This window comes from Tuber melanosporum (assembly GCF_000151645.1).
Source record: "Tuber melanosporum whole genome shotgun sequence assembly, scaffold_116, strain Mel28".
Lineage (NCBI taxonomy): Eukaryota > Fungi > Ascomycota > Pezizomycetes > Pezizales > Tuberaceae > Tuber > Tuber melanosporum.
In genome coordinates, this window is record NW_003298773.1 from 290,335 (window position 1) to 309,644 (window position 19,310).

General features: G+C 48.3%; 5 protein-coding genes; 2 read left to right on the plus strand and 3 right to left on the minus strand.

The window, feature by feature from the left end:
• Nucleotides 1–3,079: 3,079 nt before the first annotated feature.
• Nucleotides 3,080–4,583, plus strand: GSTUM_00001716001 (uncharacterized protein; the record flags this gene model as incomplete). Its single annotated transcript, XM_002835748.1, has 2 exons — nucleotides 3,080–3,196; nucleotides 3,282–4,583. The coding sequence occupies 2 exons, from the start codon at nucleotides 3,080–3,082 to the stop codon at nucleotides 4,581–4,583; spliced, it is 1,419 nt and encodes a 472-aa protein (XP_002835794.1).
• A 431-nt stretch (nucleotides 4,584–5,014) lies between these two features.
• GSTUM_00001717001 (uncharacterized protein) lies at nucleotides 5,015–5,395 on the minus strand (the record flags this gene model as incomplete). Its single annotated transcript, XM_002835749.1, has 2 exons — nucleotides 5,015–5,094; nucleotides 5,170–5,395. 2 exons carry the CDS (start codon nucleotides 5,393–5,395, stop codon nucleotides 5,015–5,017), a joined length of 306 nt encoding a protein of 101 aa, XP_002835795.1.
• A 274-nt stretch (nucleotides 5,396–5,669) lies between these two features.
• On the plus strand, nucleotides 5,670–7,253 carry GSTUM_00001718001 (uncharacterized protein). XM_002835750.2 has 1 exon: nucleotides 5,670–7,253. The coding sequence occupies exon 1, from the start codon at nucleotides 5,754–5,756 to the stop codon at nucleotides 7,158–7,160; it is 1,407 nt and encodes a 468-aa protein (XP_002835796.1). The 5' UTR covers nucleotides 5,670–5,753; the 3' UTR covers nucleotides 7,161–7,253.
• A 1,954-nt stretch (nucleotides 7,254–9,207) lies between these two features.
• GSTUM_00001719001 (uncharacterized protein) lies at nucleotides 9,208–11,254 on the minus strand (the record flags this gene model as incomplete). XM_002835751.2 has 6 exons in its annotated part: nucleotides 9,208–9,956; nucleotides 9,991–10,081; nucleotides 10,138–10,389; nucleotides 10,491–10,961; nucleotides 11,034–11,155; nucleotides 11,231–11,254. 6 exons carry the CDS (start codon nucleotides 11,252–11,254, stop codon nucleotides 9,660–9,662), a joined length of 1,257 nt encoding a protein of 418 aa, XP_002835797.1. The 3' UTR covers nucleotides 9,208–9,659.
• A 2,148-nt stretch (nucleotides 11,255–13,402) lies between these two features.
• Nucleotides 13,403–16,902, minus strand: GSTUM_00001720001 (uncharacterized protein). XM_002835752.2 has 5 exons: nucleotides 16,672–16,902; nucleotides 16,114–16,564; nucleotides 15,670–15,895; nucleotides 13,966–15,617; nucleotides 13,403–13,910 (listed from the first exon to the last, which is right to left on the minus strand). The coding sequence occupies exons 1-5, from the start codon at nucleotides 16,800–16,802 to the stop codon at nucleotides 13,599–13,601; spliced, it is 2,772 nt and encodes a 923-aa protein (XP_002835798.1). The 5' UTR covers nucleotides 16,803–16,902; the 3' UTR covers nucleotides 13,403–13,598.
• Between the last annotated feature and the right edge of the window lie 2,408 nt (nucleotides 16,903–19,310).

A 19,310-nucleotide genomic window follows, 5' to 3' on the forward strand; every position in this document is an offset into this window, starting at 1 on the left:
TGCTTAGGAGGTTGAGCCATCTCTCTTGCTCGTTTGCGAGCTTCTTTTTCTCATAGGCAGGCTATGAAGCCCGCGTTTTGGGACGTTTCCGTTTAAGTAGAATATGTGGCGGGACACTTGGTGTCCTGGCCGCGTCGTGCAGTAGGAGGAGATAGATTTTAATGAGAGTTCAGATGAGTTCCGAGTCTCCACACTAGCGGTATAGTAGCAGAGAATCTGCTGCTAAGAGAACTTTTCTCGCTGGTATCCCAGTCAAGGAAGAGTTTCCAACTGAATTCTGGTCCGTACCAGGTTTCGTATATCTTTTGGAATTGTTCCTCCGTAGGAACTAGGTTGGGGTCGGTATACTACGAAGGCGCTTCTTGTAACAGAAATGGCACTTCTGAAAGCTCGAACTGGCTAGAAAACACTTGACCAATAGATGGTAAGTGAATCTTAGTCGGTGGTTCGAAAATTGAATTGGTTCGGGATAGTTCTCCACTGGTATCTAGGCCGACCGTAGTATTAAGTACTTCACTGAAAGTGTGAATCGAACACATGCAAGTGGTAACCGATTAGAGAGCCTTGGTAACAAGGAGATCTAACAATATACTGTTAGGCGGAGGCAACCCGATAGACTTCAGAGTTGTCTAGGCCGATAGAGATTCGTTTTTATAGATGGAGATTGTCTAGGAAGGCTCAGACTTCACTCGTTTCGTTTATAACTACTAAGAGCGGAGTAAAGTAAAGTAAAGTAAAGTGAAATCGTAAGAACAATATTATATTGTTAAGGTCTCTTCTCCGTTGCTTGATGATGTCTAAAGCTTGGGAGGCACTTCGATATTTATATTCCGCGTCTGAGTATTCGCGGACTACATCTAACTAACATACAACCATGTACCTTTTTCCAATATAACTCGCAACGTCAGGTTTTCTTCCAAGGTGCGAACACCTGGAGACCCTGAAAATCATCACACCCTCTTTGATAATTATAATATGACTATTTGGAAGTCATACTGTTTCCAATAGTAATTATCCGATGGTGAGAGTCTCTTTTAGACAAATGGCCCAATTCTCAAGTCGAACTGTGTTGGCTCCAATCGTCTCCCTTGTCGATGAAATGATCAGTTTCATCTGCGGGTTGCATCTGCGAAGATAGTTGTTATTACCGACTTTCTAGGTCATCTAACTTCAACTCTTCATAACTCTATACCCAACCGATAGATCTTTTCCGGAGGACTTCCTACTTTCCTGCAGGAAGCCTTTCCATAGGGGTGGTAGATAATCTCTCGGTCGGTAACCCTTGGTTACCGTGGGTAACGGTATTCTGGTTACTGTCACCGGTTTGGGAGTCACCCCCTCAGTTGCAGTATGTACCGGAACCTAGTTGTAACACTCCTCGAACTCCATTGGGTTCGATGGTAGTATTCTTAGGAGTTCCAGACTCTTCTGGTTATTGTAGGGTGGATGTGAATGTATTGGTCTTTCATTAAGATCCTTTACTATTCATTATCATCTCTTTGCGCAAAAACGTCCCGTTACTTGCGGCCTATGCCAAAGATATCTCATTCTTGAAGCCTAGTAACTTTCTGGGTAGTTGACGGATTCACTCCGTTATACTTCCCAGACCTAGCCGAAGGTCCCCTCTTATATATCCTGCGAACAGGATCCGGTCGGACGGACGGCGGCGACGTATACGGTATTACTTTAACACTTTCGATTCTGTGGTATAATACTCACAGGACGCAACTTAGATCAATATGTATGATGACGCGCGGGCCCCGTAAGGGGGCCGGAGGGAGGTGTTGGAGACCTGAGATTTCGATTTCGGGAGAGGTTACCCTACCTAGAGTGGTTCCTAGGTATCGGATCTCAGTATTCCTAACAACTACTCTATGGAGGTAGACAAGTTCTCTAGAGTTGGGAACTCAGGTATTGGAAAAGAAAATTTTCTTCGGTTTTTGTTCCCAGCTTGCGATAACATCTTTGCTTCTAGCAAACAACTTTCTATGAAGATCTTTGAAGCAACTGGTATATGGCCTTTAAACCTGCTAAAGTACAAGATTGCTTTCCACCTCCACCTCCAAGACCTTGGCAACCTCCGCACTATGAAAGAGCAACAGAAAGCCTGACCAGAAACCTGGAATTAAAGCTTCGAAACTTGGCTACAGATAATAGGGTTCTTACTACTGGTGAAGATTTGCCTATAGTTCAAGCTGCTGATGAGCTCGTCCACTTAAGCTCTCAGGTAGTGCAACTACAAACCAAGCTAGCTTGTAAGGAGGTGGAACTGGAGAAAGCTATGATGGAGCTTGAGCGGATAAAGGACACTGAGGTTGACAAACGAGTGCTTACCAAAACCTGACTTTGTACTACTGAATATCTTGCTCAGAGGAAGAGAGAGAGAGACAAGGGTAAAGGGATAAAAGATACTACAGATGGTGGAATCACGGTTGAAAATAGAGATAATAGGAGGGGGTATGGAAAGGATACCAACTGGGCAGGTATGGGGGAGGACCAATATGCAGGTGCAAATGCTAAGAGGAGGCGCAAAGTAGGACAAACTAATGGCCGCAGTTATGCGGAAGGGCAGGCAAGTGGTATACAAGTACCTCTTGCTTCTGGTAGTCAAGGGATTTGCTTGGGTCATTTCAGTTCTTTGGTTTAATGTGAATATGAGTGTAAATAGTATAATTGCTCATGCATGAGCATCCAGAGATCCTTTTCTCTGTTGTTTCACTACACAAGTTCTGGAAATCTATTAGTACTGCTTCTGATTGGCTACTAACTCTCCTTCTTTTAGCCAATAAGAACTATTTGCCACCCACCTGTATATTTGGAGAGGGTGTATATTTCCCTGTCCCGCGATCGTACGGTGCTCTAACAGCCATCCGCCGAGGCACCATTGTCCCTACTCAGAATAGCCACAGAGCACTCGATTGGCTTGGCCACTACTGGTTTCTTGGCACGGGAGGAGTCATACGTACGAGTATGATACAATACATTTGGTAGCCGCACTGCTCCGGGATATATTTGTTACGGCACATTAGAGTTGATACTCAAGAATTGCACCCCACCGTTTGCAAATCCGAGCAATAGCATGGGCACTCCCGGTGGTCCCGTTCTCGCCCAGCACCCGGGAATCGTATGCGATGGATGTGACAGGGGGCTGGTAGGCCCCCGATATAAATGCGTACAATGCGCAGACTACGACTTGGTAACTAGACATTCAATCCAACTAGAGCCCCATCTACCCCATACATACATCCAAGCTAACCGCAATACATATAAATAAAACGTAGTGCGCAATCTGCGAAGGTGAACTCTCTGAACAAAAATTCCACGATACCAGCCACATCTTCGTCAAGATTAGGAATTCCTCGGGCCCGGATTTTCCAGGGGTGGTCCTCGCGGGGCCGATAACACACCCGGCACATCCACCACCCTGGGACAGTCCAAGAGTAGATCTACCGGCCGCGATCAACAGCTTCGGCTTCAACTTGCACAAGGCCCTGGATGGGTATACTATCTGCCCCGTAAACGTCTTCTCCGCACTGCTCATGGTGGCGAACGGCGCGGGTGGTGACACCCTAGCTGCGATCCTGAGAGCTCTGAATTTACCACTAGTCCGTGCCGATGAGATTACCGGCCTGGACGCGCAATATGCACAGCTGGAGGCCCGCATCTTTGGGGGGGCGGGCGGGGAGGGGATGGATATCAAGACTGCCAGCTCGATATGGTACCACCGAAACCTCCAGCCCCTCCCGCAATTTGTGGAGAAAATGAGGGCGTATTTCAACAGTTCCTCGGGGCCCATAAATGCCGTAGGGATCAACGAGTTCATCCGCGCCAGGACTCTCGGTAGGGTTACCACGAACTACAGCCCCACATCTTTCAAGGACTCCACGCTCGTGCTCATTGCATGCTTCTTCCTCAAAGCAGCTTGGGAGATCCCCTTTTTGAGGGCCGACTCTCCGAGTTCGCGCTTCAGGCACTTCTCGGGAGGGTACGAGCAATACACGTCCATGCACCAAACAGCGCACTTTGACTACTTGGAGGGCGAAGCCGTTCAGGTTGTCTTTCTGAACTACAAAGCCCCAACAGGAAAGTCACACACACCTTGTCAATGGACCGCAGCGGTACTCCTCCCCAAGTCACCAACTAGAGCCGCCCTGCAAGTGGTCCTAGGGTCCCTCACTTCCGACTCTTGGGCACAACTACGTAACGATGTGCGCAAGTCGAAAGTCCATTTGTCCCTCCCGCGCTTCGAAATCTGCGAGAATATCGACCTTGCCGAGGCATTGACGCGCAAGGCCTCCCCCGTCGATATCTGCCCTGCGTTCACCAACGCTGCCGAGTTCCCTAGGATTAGCGGTACGCCTACAAAGGTGTCCGGCGTGGAGCATATGACGCTTTTGAAGGTCGACGAGTTGGGGTCTGAGGTTGCGGCGGCGACGGTCGTCAAGACGACGTTTGGAGCAGCGCAGGGGGAGGTTCATGAGATGGTGGTGGACAGGCCGTTTTTGTTCCTGGTTTTTGAGAGGGGTTCGGGATTGGTGGTTTGCTCTAGTCTTGTGGAGAGCTTGCGGGGGCCAGATATATAAATTGGTTCTTTCTCTAATGGCTTCATGTAGTATCACTCGGGGACTGAAAAATGAAGATAGGAATGTTGGGTGTAAGGATCAAGCCTAATTTGGTGCTTGAGCGAGTATCCTAGTGGGGGGGATTAGAGTAATTTTCAGAACTCAGAGGGATGCTGGCTGCTCCATCGATACCGTGCCCCACATGTTCCCGATCAATGGACCTCCAAATCTAAGTAAAAGTGGCAACCACAGGGTATGACACTAGGCGAACAGAGGAACACCAATTGCACAATAATCTGAAAAGAAAAAAGAAAAAAAAAAGCCAGCCACAATATATATATAACCCCCCCTCGAGATCAAGTGGGCGAACCAGTCTCAAGTTTGCACCAAACTCAGTATAATACACCCACTGCACATACCCTCACAAGGAAAGAATATCTCCCATCGCCAATCTATTTCTTCGGAATAGAATGCCGCTGCGCAAAGATATACCCTCTAATCTTCGTATCCTTGAGTAATTCCATATACCTCTCTGCACCCCGCGCCCACCCCACCACCTATTAGCTCCTTCCGCCCCCCGGGTGCAAAAAGGACTTCTGAAACCCACCTCTCAAAACCCCACACCTGGCAAGGTGATTAACCCCCTCCCTTCGATAACACTTGCTCAACTCCTCGCGCACGAGTCTCGCCATCATCATGCGGACCCATTGCTCACGGATGATGGCGTCCTGGGCCGCCTTGAGCGCGGTGTTGTCCTCGTAGTCGACGCCGTCGAAGGTTGGCGGGACGGTGGGCTTTTTGGCAAGGAACGCGGCGGATTCGGGGGTTGGCATTTCTTTTGTTGTTGTTTGTCGTTAGTTCCTGGGTGAGCTTTAGTTTTTCTTGCCAGCTACTTGGATGGACTGGAACGGGGGCAAACGATTGACGATTCTGGGTATATCGATTGAATGTTTGCAGTGGGGGCGGGAGATGGGGTTTGTGACGTTTGAAATGGGGATGTTGGGAGAAATGTAGATTCTTAGTCATAGATTTAGTAAGCGAGATAAAAGATTTTGAAGATAAGGAACTGTGGGATTCTTAGGGAGCTCTTCATCAACATATCCTTCGCAACCAACAGCAGTTTGATACCCAACTTCCCTCCCTCCCTCCAGTTCAAACTTTTTCGGCCACTGCTCTCCGGAGAAGAAAATAATGCCATTCCCTTACACCCTCCCCACAACCTCTACAATCTCCTACCCAACCTACTTCGAATCCCCCCTCTACCCAACTCTCCCACTAGCCACCTCCTCCCACCGCGGCTCCCTCCGCAACGCCCTAAAGGCACACAAGCGCCTACCCACAGCTTCACAAGCCTCCAACATTCCCTTCATAATCAAGCTGTTAGAAAGCTACCTCGCACACCTGCTAACTCTCTACGACACCCTCACCGCCGGCGACGCTTTTCCCAGAGAGGGCGCTCCAAGGCTCACTACCAGCTGGCGCACGGTTCTCAGCGCAAGGAGGGTAACGGCAAAGGAACCACCGAGGGTGGCGAGACCGGGACTCAGCTATGAGATATTTTGGAGTATAAGCACGCTAGGTTACGCCTACACGCTACTCGCGCGGTCACAATTGCAAGGGATTCTAGCTCCCCCTTCGTCTAACACCACAAGCGGGAGTACTACAGACGCAACTGCAGCAGCAAACTCCTTTAACCAGGCAGCGGCAAACCTCTTCACCTCCGCCTCCATATTCCAACACCTCCTCACCCGGCCTCTCCCCCCACACGCAAGTTCCTGGCCACCAGACTTATCGCCGCAGGTTCTCTCAGCACTCAGCAGCATCTCACTATCTGCGGCGACCCTCAGCGCGGTTACAAAGCAAGACCCATACCCAACGTACCTGAGCACCATAGCGATCGAGAAGAAGAAACAGCAGAAGGGTAAAGAATGGCTGTACAACCCTCCCGCACCCCCCGCCGGCGTGCGCGCTCTGCTGATAGCGAGATTGTGCATTGCCGCATCGGACCATGCGGCAAAAGCATTGGGACTACTATCCACAGCGGAGAAAACGGACGCGGGGGAGATTGGCGAGGAGTTGTTGAGGTACGCGGGTTCGCTTCAGAAGGTTTCTAGGGCGAAAGCTTGTCGCTTCCTGGGCATAGATGCCGAGGCTGCGGGAAGGGTCGGGGAGGGTATTTCTTGGATCAGGGGTGCTAAGACCATTCTTAACGCTTCGGGTTCGGCGAGCTCTGTGGGGTCGTTCGTAGGGGATCGGTTACGAAGGAAAGATGATGTCTGGGGAGCTGATGCTGGGAGGGTAGATGAAGAGAAAACACTGGATGCGCTAGAGGGACGGTGGAAGAAGTTGAACGATAGTGTGATGTTTCAGAAATGTCCGGATTTGGAGGAGTTGATGGGTAGAATGCCGACCGGGAGGGAGCTTCATCAGAGTATTAAGAGTTGGGAACCCCCCAAGTTGGGGGCTGATGAGTTGAGGGCTTTGAGGGCTGCTGGAGACTTGGGCGCAGAGGTGGTGATCGAAGAAGAGGATAGTGAGGAGGAGGGGGTGGGGGTGGAAGACGGGGGGGATTACGCAGGAAGAGGGGGGTATTATTAGGGGCGAGATACCAAGTGTACTATATCCGATTCCACAGATGATACCAGTAATGATATTATGAAAAGTACGGCACTAGTACACTGTTTTTATTAAGGTATAATGCTATAGCTAGACTAAATCGCAACGTACAAACAATCGACCTATCATACAGCACATGCAAGCTCATGAAAGCACCATCGTAACTCAAACCAGCTGGAGCAAGATAAAACCCCAGCTATCGTACAATCACCCAAACGCCTTGCGGTAGCATCATGAAAAGAAAGCGAAGCCAGCGAAAAATTTCCCAAGAAACGATCAATCAAGCATTCAACCTCCCCCCAAACTTCGACGCCTTGCCCGCTGCAGTTCTTGCCCCGCGCCTCTTCTTTTCAATCGGTGACTTAATCCTCTCCTCCTCATCTTCCTCATCATCCCCTTCTACCCCTACTTCAACCTCAGACTCAGGAACCTCTAACACCTCTGGACTGCGAGAAACATGCTTACTCCTCTTCTTCCCAGGCCCCGCTATTGCCACTGCAGCGGTTGTAGTCGTGCTCGGCCCCTTGCCACCAAAAAAATCTCTCTTCCGATGCTCTCCAGACAGATCCACAATAATCCTTGGCCCCCCCTCCTCACTACCCCCTGTGCCACCGGCAGACTTCCTCTTCCGTGAATTTGTAGCACCAAACACGCCCAATTCCGGACTAACATCCCTCTTATCAACGGCGGTTCCCTGATCCCTCTGCTGCACAGCCGGCTGCCCACCCACCGCCGCCTCGACATGCGCCTCGACAAAGCCAACCCTCTGTGCCAACCCGTCGAGCAGAGCAAGTTTGCTCTCCAACCTGTCCAACAACTCGATCTTATCCTGTACCCCCTCGCGAACCTCTTCAATCTCGCCAGGGCTGTCGAGGTCAACGTCCACTTTTGCGGCAGCAGCAACCCTTTTGAGGCCCCGGACAATATCACTCTGTTTCTCGTGGAGCATCACACACATTGTCATCACTCTGTCGATGTTTTCCGCGGTGGATTCCGGGAACGGGTGAAGGTGAGTGTACATTTCTTGAGTTTGGGCGGGAGGAAGAGAAGGGGTTCGCGAGGAGTGGTGGTAGAATGAGAGAGATGTTAGGGGAAGGGTGTATTTGTTTCTGAGAGCTTGTTAGTTGCTATACGGTAAAGCAAACCGCAGGAATTGGAGGGGGAGACTGACTGGAGAGTGGATAGTTTTGCAGTAGTCGCCATATACATCTTTCCCAGAGTGATTTCGCATTTTCCACAGGTGATATTTTTGTAATTGCTAGGTAAACAATTAGCACAAACTCACTCGCCTACCAATTCCTAGTCAAATAGGAATAGAGAGAAAAAACAAACCAAAACTCATCCCACTCCCCCTCATGACTCGTCTTCAACCCCCCCTCCCCGACAACCACCGAGACCATTGAACCAAGAGTAATAGTCCCCATCTGTCTTGTGGCGTACAAAAACGCAGAACTATCCCCAACAATACGCTCACAATTTGCACAAGAGACTGTGACAGGCGAGCACTCCATTTGGTCAATCTCAGCGCCGTTGCTTTCGCCGTCTTCGTTTGGGAGGGAGAAGTAGGGTGACAATTCGCGGGAGGGATTGTTGTTATCGCCTCTGGCTTGAGGGTCTGGTGATGGCATTGCAATATAATGTGTTCTTCTATTTTTCTCTTTTCCCTTGTCTGTTTGATCAGTCGGTGTTGGGAGGAGGGTGGTGGGGGAGGAAGGTGGGGAGGTGGTAATTAAATTAGGATGGATGTTTGTCTATGTATGAGGACTTAAGACGGGAAGACGCGACGAGTGCTCATGAAATCTTGGCACCCCCGTTTGCGGCTCTTTTTCGTGTCACCCTGATTATGATACTCTCAAGAAGGCCCTGAACTGTGGAACAGCATCAATCACATCGCCATGACGATATAGACTATAACCCCAACTCAACTGTAGAATGCAGGGCACAGCAGGGAAGACAAACAATACCTATCATTATGATACTTGCACGGTCACTTGAGTAAGGTATGCTATACCAGGCACAAGCCCTCTTCTTTTACAACACAAAACACTTGTATCTTACGGCACAGAGAAGAGATTTCGTCTAAATACGATGAAAACTGCCTTAAAGGGTACAAGAATGAGGGTGAAAATACAGACAAAAAAAAAAAAAAAAGCTAACAAAACGAAGGAGCAAAAAGGGAAATGAAATCGAAAATCGGAAGTGAAAATTGAAAGTGAGAAAGAGAACTTTTAAACATGAAGACAAAAGGACAATCACCCCACTGCTTATAAAAAAGGTAAAAAGCGAAGAGCAACGAAGAGCCTGGATAGAACACATGACCCGATAAATTTACATTTTGTTTGAATTTCCCCTCATTTTAACCAAGCTTTTTGATCTCTCTCACCCTCACTTTCAAATCCCACAGCCCAGTTCATTACGTTGATTGATCAATAATGAAAGACTCGTAATTTCGTTCCCTCGATGGACCCCCCTTTTGAACCTTCACGCCTTTTTTACTCTTGATTTAATAGGAGCCATCAGGCTTAGGTGCACCTCCCTCTGAGTCGTCTGAACGTTCCTCGAAGGTCTCCTCTTGTGTAGGGGGTGAAGGAGACGCCATAGGATCCTCAAAGCCGGCATCCTCAGGGACGGCATTCCCATAGGCGGTATTCTCAGGGACGGCATTCCCATAGGCGTTATTCTCAGGGACGGCATTCCCATAGGCGTTATTCTCAGGGACGGCATTCCCATAGGTGTAATTCTCAGGGACGGCATTCCTGCGGCCAGAGTTCCTCTGGTCTGAGAAGTCGATGCGGAGACGGCGACCAAACACCTCAACACCAGCCAACTTCTCCTTGGCCTGGACCGCCGAATCAATGTCAACAAAGTCAGCGTGAGCGAAGCCACGGGGTTGCCCGGTAGCGCTAGTTAAATCGTAAGCATTGTGACGAAAGAATGAACAAAGGGTCCAAAAATATACCGATCCATGGCAATTCGGACATCAACACAACCAGGGATATCAGAGAAAAGTCTGTCAAAGTCGGCATCGGTCATATCGAAGCTCAAGTTTCCAATAAACAATGTCTTTGACGGCTCGTTAAAACCGTTAGCCCCGGTGGTGGGACGATGGACATATTGGACGTTCATTCTGCGTCCCATGAGGACAGCATTATGGGCGTTTTCAATGGCCGATGTGGCTTGTTCAACGGTCTCGAATTCAACGTATCCGAAACTAAGTGAAAACCCTTGTCAGTGCATTTACATCAAGGAGATCAATTAATAGCAATGGTTTGTTATATCTGCAAAATTTACGGGCCCGAGAAGAGAACAAACCCTTTACTCATGTTTCTAGCATCGTAGATAATCTTAACGCTCAGAATCGGGCCAAAGGTCTTGAATTCATCCCGGAGAGCTTCTTCCTTAACATCGAACTGAAGATTTCCAATATAGACGACTTTAGTGGGGGTCAGTTTCCGATCCCCAAAACCCGTCCGGCCAGCACTGTTGTTATTATAACCGCGATTATTGTTCCTAGGAGCATTTCCTTGATTGCCACCATACCCTCCTCCTTGATTACCGTATCCTCCTTGGTTACCGTATCCTCCCCCTTGGCTCTCCCTTCCATATCCAGAGCCATAGTTGGTATTGTAGCGTTGAAGAAGAGACTCAAACGAACGGAGTTCGGACAAGTTGGATGGGCGCGATCTTGTGTTAACAAATGTGCCCGGGGAGAATGCAGAAGCCAATGGACGAGCAATGGCAGACTGGCGCGAAGACCGCAAAGCAGCACGGCTGATAGAAAACCTACCGACAAATTTTCATCAATACTCGTTCATAATGATGGGGAAGTGGGGTGATCATGGTGGGGCAACAAACATTTTCAATTGTAGGTAATTCGGACAAGAGTGATGAAGATATCGAAGAGAAATGGGAAAAAGAAGATAATAATTGAGGGGTAGAGAGAAGATGAGTGAGTGGAGGATTTGGTGGAAGAGTTGCTACTGGTTTTGAGGTTGAGGTGGAATGGAGGGAAGGAGTCTCGAAGGGATTTTTTTTCTCTTCAGAGGCGAAACTTTTTCGGGCCCGCCAAACGACATTAGGATTATCAGATCGCACGAAAAAGCACCGCACTAATACACAGAAACATAATTTCTCCAGTCTTTTATTATCTCCAACCTTCTAGATGCCCTCGGGGGTTTCATTGAGTTGATTTCATGGTTTTCTTTTCATTTTTTCGTTCAATCTTCTCCTGGCTCCGAGGTCACGTGATTATATCATGCGACCAGCGATGTCCGCCGTAGTCCCCAGTACGAGTACGAGTACTCTGACGACACAGAACTCGTATCATAATGAGTCCGGCAAACAAACAAGAACCTCTCCCCTTCACCCTTTCTCTTCTTTCTCTACCCTCCTCAGCCCTAAATTATATCCTCCCTGAGCACATTCCGAACTGTCATTAACCCCCAGCCACAAGGGTTTTTTTTTAAAAATAAAAAAAACATAATTATAATAATATTATTATAATATTATTATTATGATATATCACCCAATTAAACCATTTCCTGCCACCATAACTATTAAAATAACTATACTATTACTCGTAATATTTTTCTTGGGGGTGAAGGAAAGGGGGATCGATCCGCCCCCCTTGTTGAAGCAACCATTGGTTTGCAAGCTATTGTTCCTGGCAGACCAACGACCAATATGCCAAGTGCGGTAGAGGCCCATTTAACTCCTACTCGTACAAACAAATCTACAATATCCATCTCCAACCCACTTGGGATCATTATCATGAAAAAGCACACGGAACTTCATGAACTTCCTCCTAAGAGCAGGAAATTATCATACTGGCTAGTGTGATACCAGTGTTTTGATGAGAACAAACATACAATATCACTCGTTTTATATCCTCGTTAGAGGTCGTTTTGGTAGCGCGACAGGCCAAAGCACACCAAAATTGGGGTTTTTGAGCCAGCACATCTCCATACATGTCTTGAGTATTGGCTTTGGGAAAAATAAAATAGAAGGGGTTGGCACTTCTGATATATAATATATACCCATTTCATGCTTTTGTCTCGAGTTCGGACTGGGGTTTTGGGCACCCGAACTGGGTCTTGACAGAAACCTCGAGGGACAGGACATTCCACTTCTCACTACTCTAAGAAAATGGAAGGAAAAAACCCCGGACTTTTTTATCTAGGTGCCGTTGCAGATTGCTTTTTGAACCTTTTCTGCTATTTGTGCCTGTGGTAGTTGGGAAATGATAGTCCAAGAACCCCCGGTCTTGGTCTGTTTTGGTCTCTGTTACCGTAGGTTACCAAGGAACCTCTACTATGATGTCCCTTTCTCTCTTTTTTTACTACAACTTATTAGAAAGCTCTCCTCAACAGAGCACTATCCACAAATACCTAGCCCCCCCCCCCAATTTGTCTCATGTATCTCCACCACCCCCTGCACCCAACCCAATACCAGGAAGTATATCCCTCTCCTATAGGTATGGACTGACCCCCCTCGATTGATGAATCACAGTTACCTCCAACACCATAACCTTACTTACTGCCCAGAACATTTTCAGAACAAACTTGAGTGGTCCATCCGGCTCTGGTAATCGTTCGGACGGATGGTAAGCTGGTCCAGATGGTGACGAAAGAAGGCCAGCTGCGTGGTAGTTGTAGTTGTTATTCAGACATTTCTAGAGGTGATCACGAATAAATATCTCGTGAGGTGAAGTATACTGCTGACTAGCGTTCACCCCCCTCCCCCATTCCGGGGAACGCATAGTTCACGCATGGGGTGCAGAGTGATGCTCGGAAAATATATCCTTTCTTTAGACATAAACTCGTAGCGGCATGCGTGCTGACACTATATTCCAATATCATACATTGGGACTAATCAATAGTATCTTCTTTCTTCCCCTTCCTGGGTCCTGGGAGAGTGTTACTACTGTGTTATAGCACGGGTGTTAACGAACTTTCGGACAGGTCTGTAGTTTATTGAGCGTACCAAAAGCAATACCGGTGGTACGGTACAAATCAATGCCCAGGTATTCATCATTCTTGTAATTCACAGGATTGAGGTTAGGAGTTACCATAACGTGAAAGCGCGGGATACAGGCTGTAAAGCGTTGAAATATGATGTCAGCTTGGGGTTTCATAAAGGATCACCTGAGAATTCAACTGCACACGACCCGGTTGGTGTGAAGACCGCACATGGTGCAGGAGAATAGCATTGTGGCGATATATTGTAGAGTTGAGTATTTATTTATTAACTCCCGCTGCCCCCCAGCATCCCTTGAATACCCAGATTACAATAGAGTTAAGTAGTTACAGGAGATAATGAACCCCCCCATTGCCTTCCGACTCTCCTGGTAAAATCACACAGTAACCCTAGTGCTGCCCTAGCAATACATATCACCTCCGTTCCTTTGCACGGAGAGTCATATCATTTCAGCAACGACCCAATATCCATCCCTTCCGTGACAAAATATCCCGTCGTGCTCGTTGGCAGGCCTGATCCAGCGGGCACTTGGCCCCCCCCCCCACCTCCCCCTCCTGTCGCATCACCTGGAGCGGTTGATGTGCTAGCTGGTGCCGTGTTTGTTGGGGTGGCGGCGGATGATGGGGAAACTCGGTACGTGCCGTCTGGATTGAGTAGCGGTTGCTGGGGTGGGCCTGGGAGTGCGGTCATCATTGGCCATGCGGGACTTTGGTTTGAATCAAGGTTTATACCTTGCATGAAGTTGTCCCATTCGTTCTTTTGATGAGGTTAGCTGAGGCATGCTATAGAAAGAGGAAGTGGGTGGGGTTACCCAGTCCAGGCCGCTTGGTATATCTACTCCACTCTGCGGCCAAAATTGCGACATGCTTGAACTCTCGCTCGGTGATGCGCCATATTCAGTATTGCTCGCGTCATCCATGATTACGTTGTGGCCTCCCGGTGTCCTGGCGCTGTAGAGCACTGCCGCGGCGGCGTTGGGCGATAGCACACTCTGGCCGACAAGGCCTAAAGACATCGCGGCTGTATCGCTTTTTGCTGGATTGGGAGGTGCTTGAGGTGCTTCTGAAGAGGATGGCGAGGGTGTTGCGAAGACCGGTGTGCCACCAGTGATGGGGGGTATGGAGCCTTGGGGCGTTGGGGCGGCTCCGTTTTTCTCGACGGCTTTGCGTGCCTCGATTGGACATCCGAGTGAGAAGTCGAAGTAGCCGGGGCCCCCACGGATCTTGTCAAGCATCACGGTTAGGACGCCGTAGGCCTTGGTGGCATCTATGCTTGTATCCCGTTGCTTTTCGTAGATGAGTCGGGCTTTTTCGAGAACGTTGTATTGCTCGGCTCTTTCCCTAGCACCTAGCAGGAAGCCTTGTTCCCCTTGAGTTTTACTTCGATCCCTCGCTATCCTGCATTGAGTGCTGAGGTCTAGGCATATTATCATTGCAGCGTGCAAAAAGTCATGACATCCAAGGCCCTCTGTAAACCATCTTGCATGCTTCAGGGTGCTCTGTGTATCCAGTATTATCTCGGCTTGATGTCGTAATAACACTAGAGCAGCCTCCACGCACTTCTGCCGACTCCCCTCATACCGTGGATTATGCTCTGCTCTGGCTGCATATGGCCTGTGCAATGTAGCCAAGGCCTTGTGGGCAATGAGATCTAGGTTGTAGCGCTGGATGATCAGCCATGCCGGATCATCTTTGCATTCTTCCGTAGGTTTCAGTCGCAAAAAGGGAGGGACCGCAGCATGCATTTCTCGAATCTCGGCATCCATCTTGAGAATTTGGTCGTACGCGGGCCTAGGCTCAAGCGAACTGGTCTGAGCCACTATGCGAGAGTACACTTTAGACATAGATGCCTTGGCGATCATGTACGAGACGCCGGTAAGCTCCTCTCTTGGCCTTTCCGGTGGCAGAACATCAACCCCTTCGCCAACCTCATCATCGTGAAGATTCATCGGCAAACGTGTGTCGCATTCCTCCTGCCTTATCATGGATGGTAATCCAATCTTGATTGACTCAAGAACGTCCATACAGCAGATCATTGTCCATATCCTTCTCCGAATTTCCGCCTCGCTGGGTGTGATGGTAGATCCAAATTGCATTGGATCGCGATGAAGCCCCATACACATCGCAATCCGGACCAGTAGACCCTGAAATAGCCATGATTCGTCGACGTGGTCCTTACTAGTCTGCCATGTGCACACTAGAATCAAAGCCTGTACAGTATGAATATACATCTTTTTAGTAAACTCCCCCACAATCAAACACTGCTCAGTTGCTAGCCTAAATGCGTACGACATCTCTTGCGTTTTGCCAGATATTTCAGGAGGCTCTTCCCCTGAATAATGGTAGATTTTCAATGAGAGGCACATTATCGCCATCAAAAGTCCTAACCAAATGAGATCAACCTGAGTCGGATCCCGCCAAAAGTCTTCGTATTGTTTGTAAAATGTGGGCCGGTGAAGGACATCTACATCGAGTAAGCCCTTGAGCCGGAGGAACGAATCCTGTGGGATACATACGAAATATAGGATCATAGTTCCTAAAGAAACCATCTACCAATAGATCAACCAACTCTCGACGTGGCACTAATGACAAAAGCTCTTGTCTGCTGGGAAGTTTTCCAGCGCTAAACGGGAATCCTGTGCGGTCGAGCTTGTTGGGGCCCGCATTCTTGGCCTTCATGTGTGCTAATTTTTCCTCCCAATTTTGTTTTACTTCATTGAAGAAGTTTTTAACTTCAGATATCTGTGAAGCTATTTTGTCAGCCGTAAGCACAGAGAGATGGGCGCCATAATCCATCCCCAAATATCGAATCCAAACACGCTTCTCTCACGAAGCCAATTTGGAAAGCTAGCTTCGCCAGATGAAGCGAATCTAGATTCTGAAGTATGATGGGTTTTCCCAAAAATTATTCGATTGCCAACTCCAAGCGCAAAGAAACAATGAAAAACCCCAACACGTACCTCCGATAAAATTGCTGCCCAGTGGGTTTCACCCCTATAGTAACTCTTTCCCTGGTCCACCTTCATGATTCCCAAGGCACTTCGCACCTCTTCCACATCTTCATCGCTTTCTCCTTCACCCCGACGCTTCTCGTCCCCATGGACACTACCCATTCCGACATCATCATCGTCATCGCAGCACTTGTTCTTATTTGTTCCGTCATCAGTGCTCGCTGATGTTTCCCGGTCCGGTGGCGAAGAAACATGATTGCCACCCGAACCCATCAACCTTAGGACCAGCCCCTCCAGGCGGTCGATTCGTGACTGCATCTCATCTGAGGAAAATCCATTCGACCCAGCTGATTGCTTCCGGGCGCGGCTGGGGCCATTGGGAGTTGACGCGTAAGTACAGGTCGAGGGGTCTCCACGGCGAGTACAATTTTCACAGGGGTGTGAGCGATTACATTTCAATCTATATCTATGTTATTGATATCCGATCCACCGCGAGCAAACCACGAGAAAAGAGGGGGGAAAAGCGGAATCCCGCTTCTTAGAAGAAAGAAATATACCAGTGCTTACTTTCTATTACGACAGGGAGCGCATGAGAGGGGTACACGATTGCGCTTCTTGACAACCCTAAACTCCTTTGAGCTTTGAGTGTTAGCATCCTGAGGAGAGTGACCACTAGAGGAAGGTGGTGTCGGCGCCATGATCAAGTTTGGAAAATCTCAGGACTTTCCGATGTCGGTATTGTTTGCTTTCCTCCGTATATGGGGGGGAAATGTTGAGACGGGGTCAGGTGAAGGGGTTTGATGGAGATATCTCGGTGGAAATAAAGTTGGGAGCGGGGTTTCGGGGGTTGATATAGCTATACGCGGCTTCCTAGGGGTTGGAAGGCGTAATACAGATTGTGCGATAGAGAAGGCTTTGGGACCAGTACGGACAGGGCAGTGCAAGGTGTTACAGAAACCGATATTTAATAATCAGAGTTCGATTTCCTCATTATGCGAGACTGTTGTCACACGTCAGTGCCGTGTCGCAATGGCAAGGTGAGAGGTGAGAGGTGAGAGGGAGAGGGAGAAATCTCAAGGGAAAAAGGGTTTGGGGGAAAGCAAGAGATGGAAGCGCCGCATTACAGAGAAGAGCTAAGAACATACTGCACCGTTCCTGGTTGGAGATGAGGAGCTACAATAATGGGTTGCATGCTGCGTGCGGTGATATACCCTGGACAGTAGTAAGGGTAAACCCAGATGCTCAATAATCTTTTGAGAGCAACGAGTTTTTTAAAATATCGGTATTGGGGAGGATTGGGGTACTCGAGCAGTACCGGTAAAGGTTTCTCCCCCCTTTCTTTCTTCTCTGGGCCAATTTTGCAGATAGAAGCTTTAAGATCCCAACCAGCTTAGACAAGTCGGCGGTGGTGTGGCTAGAGCAGGAGGAGGTTATCGTTGCCCATATAATGTCCGGCAAGAACTTATGGAACAGTTACTTGGGGTTAACCGGCCAAAAATACAGGCCTGTCCTTTCCGATTAATGGATTCCTGCCCTTGCATCACGATATGATTCCTCCTCGCCGCTCCTGTTCGTTCTCGGGGCCGTTCATTGGCTATTCTAACAATTCCAGAATTCCATATCCGGAAAATAGCCCCACATTGGTTGGATAAAACATCCTTTTCACAGATTGGGGATGATTGTACCTATACCACTTTATCATACCTTGGCCGCTTCGCATAAGTTCCCTGAGTGAATAACTCGCGTTAAAGGCTTGAGTTTCGACTCCCTTCTCGGTGTCATACAGCAACCACTTCTGAGTCACTCACCTTATGATACATGTGAGCTACCGGTATGATACTGGTATTCCCTGATTTTAATGATTACCGTAGGGTTGTTCCTAGAGGTCTGAGAGTGGCCCTGTTCCCTGTAGAACATTTGCTGGTACTTTCTGCCCCCTTCACGCGTGCCTTTCACTAGAAACAAGCTCCGAATTCATGCCAACCAACCAGCCCGTGAGCTGGACCTTTGACCTGGGAATTCCGGGGACGGGCTGCAGATATCGGCGCCATAAAAACCCTTGCGTTTCGCTATCTCCGTCTCCGCAGGATAGGATTAGTATGACAGGTTAGCGGAATTGCGTACACAATCGTGTATAAGTGCCAAGGGAGATGTTTTCGCATTTTGCGGGCGAGCCTAAATTGACTTTTCACCAACTTTATCGGGGGAACTGTACTCGTACTGCCGGTAATACTTATACCAGTTAATGAGATCCAACATGTCCTGAAGGCTGATTTATGTCATACAGTGATGGGAAAGCACTAACCCTTCCCAAGACCTTTTGTCTCTGGATCCGAATTACATGGGTTTTTACGGTACAGTACTCTACTATTTCTTAGGGAGTTCCCCACCAATTTTTGACTCACAGAATACACCTTTGAAAGTGCCAGGGGATATGTTTTTTTGCGCAAGAAGGGATTATTTTGCTGACCAACTTAAATTAACTGTTCACTGCAGCTGCAGAAACACAAAAAAACATATGATACCAGTATCATGCTCGAGTAGATGATTTTAGCCAAACTGGGACCAGTGTGATGTCTCATCCAAAAATGTGTGCCCTAACCCACTTTTGCCTATTGCAGGTATCATAACCGTTATGATACTTGAGGCTCTCATACAAAATGCCCTGACTTCGAACCCAAAAATCAGTCTTCCGATTTATATTTCCAGAAATTGAAATGATAGATCGATGTATGATAGCAGGTGTCTAGCCATATTTCTCTGATCTTAGAAGAAAGGAAAAAACTTTCCCATTGGTAGTGACCATTTAACCTGAAATTTGACGATTGTCATTCCCCATCATGAGGAGGTTTATCGCGTTTGGAACCACGATGCTTCCCCGCTAGTATCCAGAGATATCTAGCATCGAGAGCAGAGAGGAATCTAAACGTCTGACTTAACCACCTATTCCACGCATACAAGAGTTTGTGATCAGAGCAAAAGGTGGAGATACTGGCGGTCTGTTTGGAGGGGCACCAAAAATTGCGGTAGATAGATGAAGGTACGGTACGAATGTCCCCCCCATACGGGCTGCACGACATGATACCAGTATGAATAATGGGGCCCTCCGATTCACAGTGTAGCATTGGGGCGATTGATGGTATCAAATCCTCTAAACCATCACTAATCGTTGTGTTTGTTCACAGGTGTCATACTCGAGCACCGGT

Coding starts and splice junctions, on each gene's coding strand:
- GSTUM_00001720001 (XM_002835752.2), bottom strand. CDS start 16,802: ATGGCGCCGACACCACCTTCCTCTAGTGGTCACTCTCCTCAGGATGCT. Junction 16,565..16,671: donor GCTCCCTGTCGTAATAGAAA/GTAAGCACTGGT, acceptor ACATAGATATAG/ATTGAAATGTAATCGCTCAC. Junction 15,896..16,113: donor GGGCAGCAATTTTATCGGAG/GTACGTGTTGGG, acceptor ATAGCTTCACAG/ATATCTGAAGTTAAAAACTT.
- GSTUM_00001718001 (XM_002835750.2), top strand. CDS start 5,754: ATGCCATTCCCTTACACCCTCCCCACAACCTCTACAATCTCCTACCCA.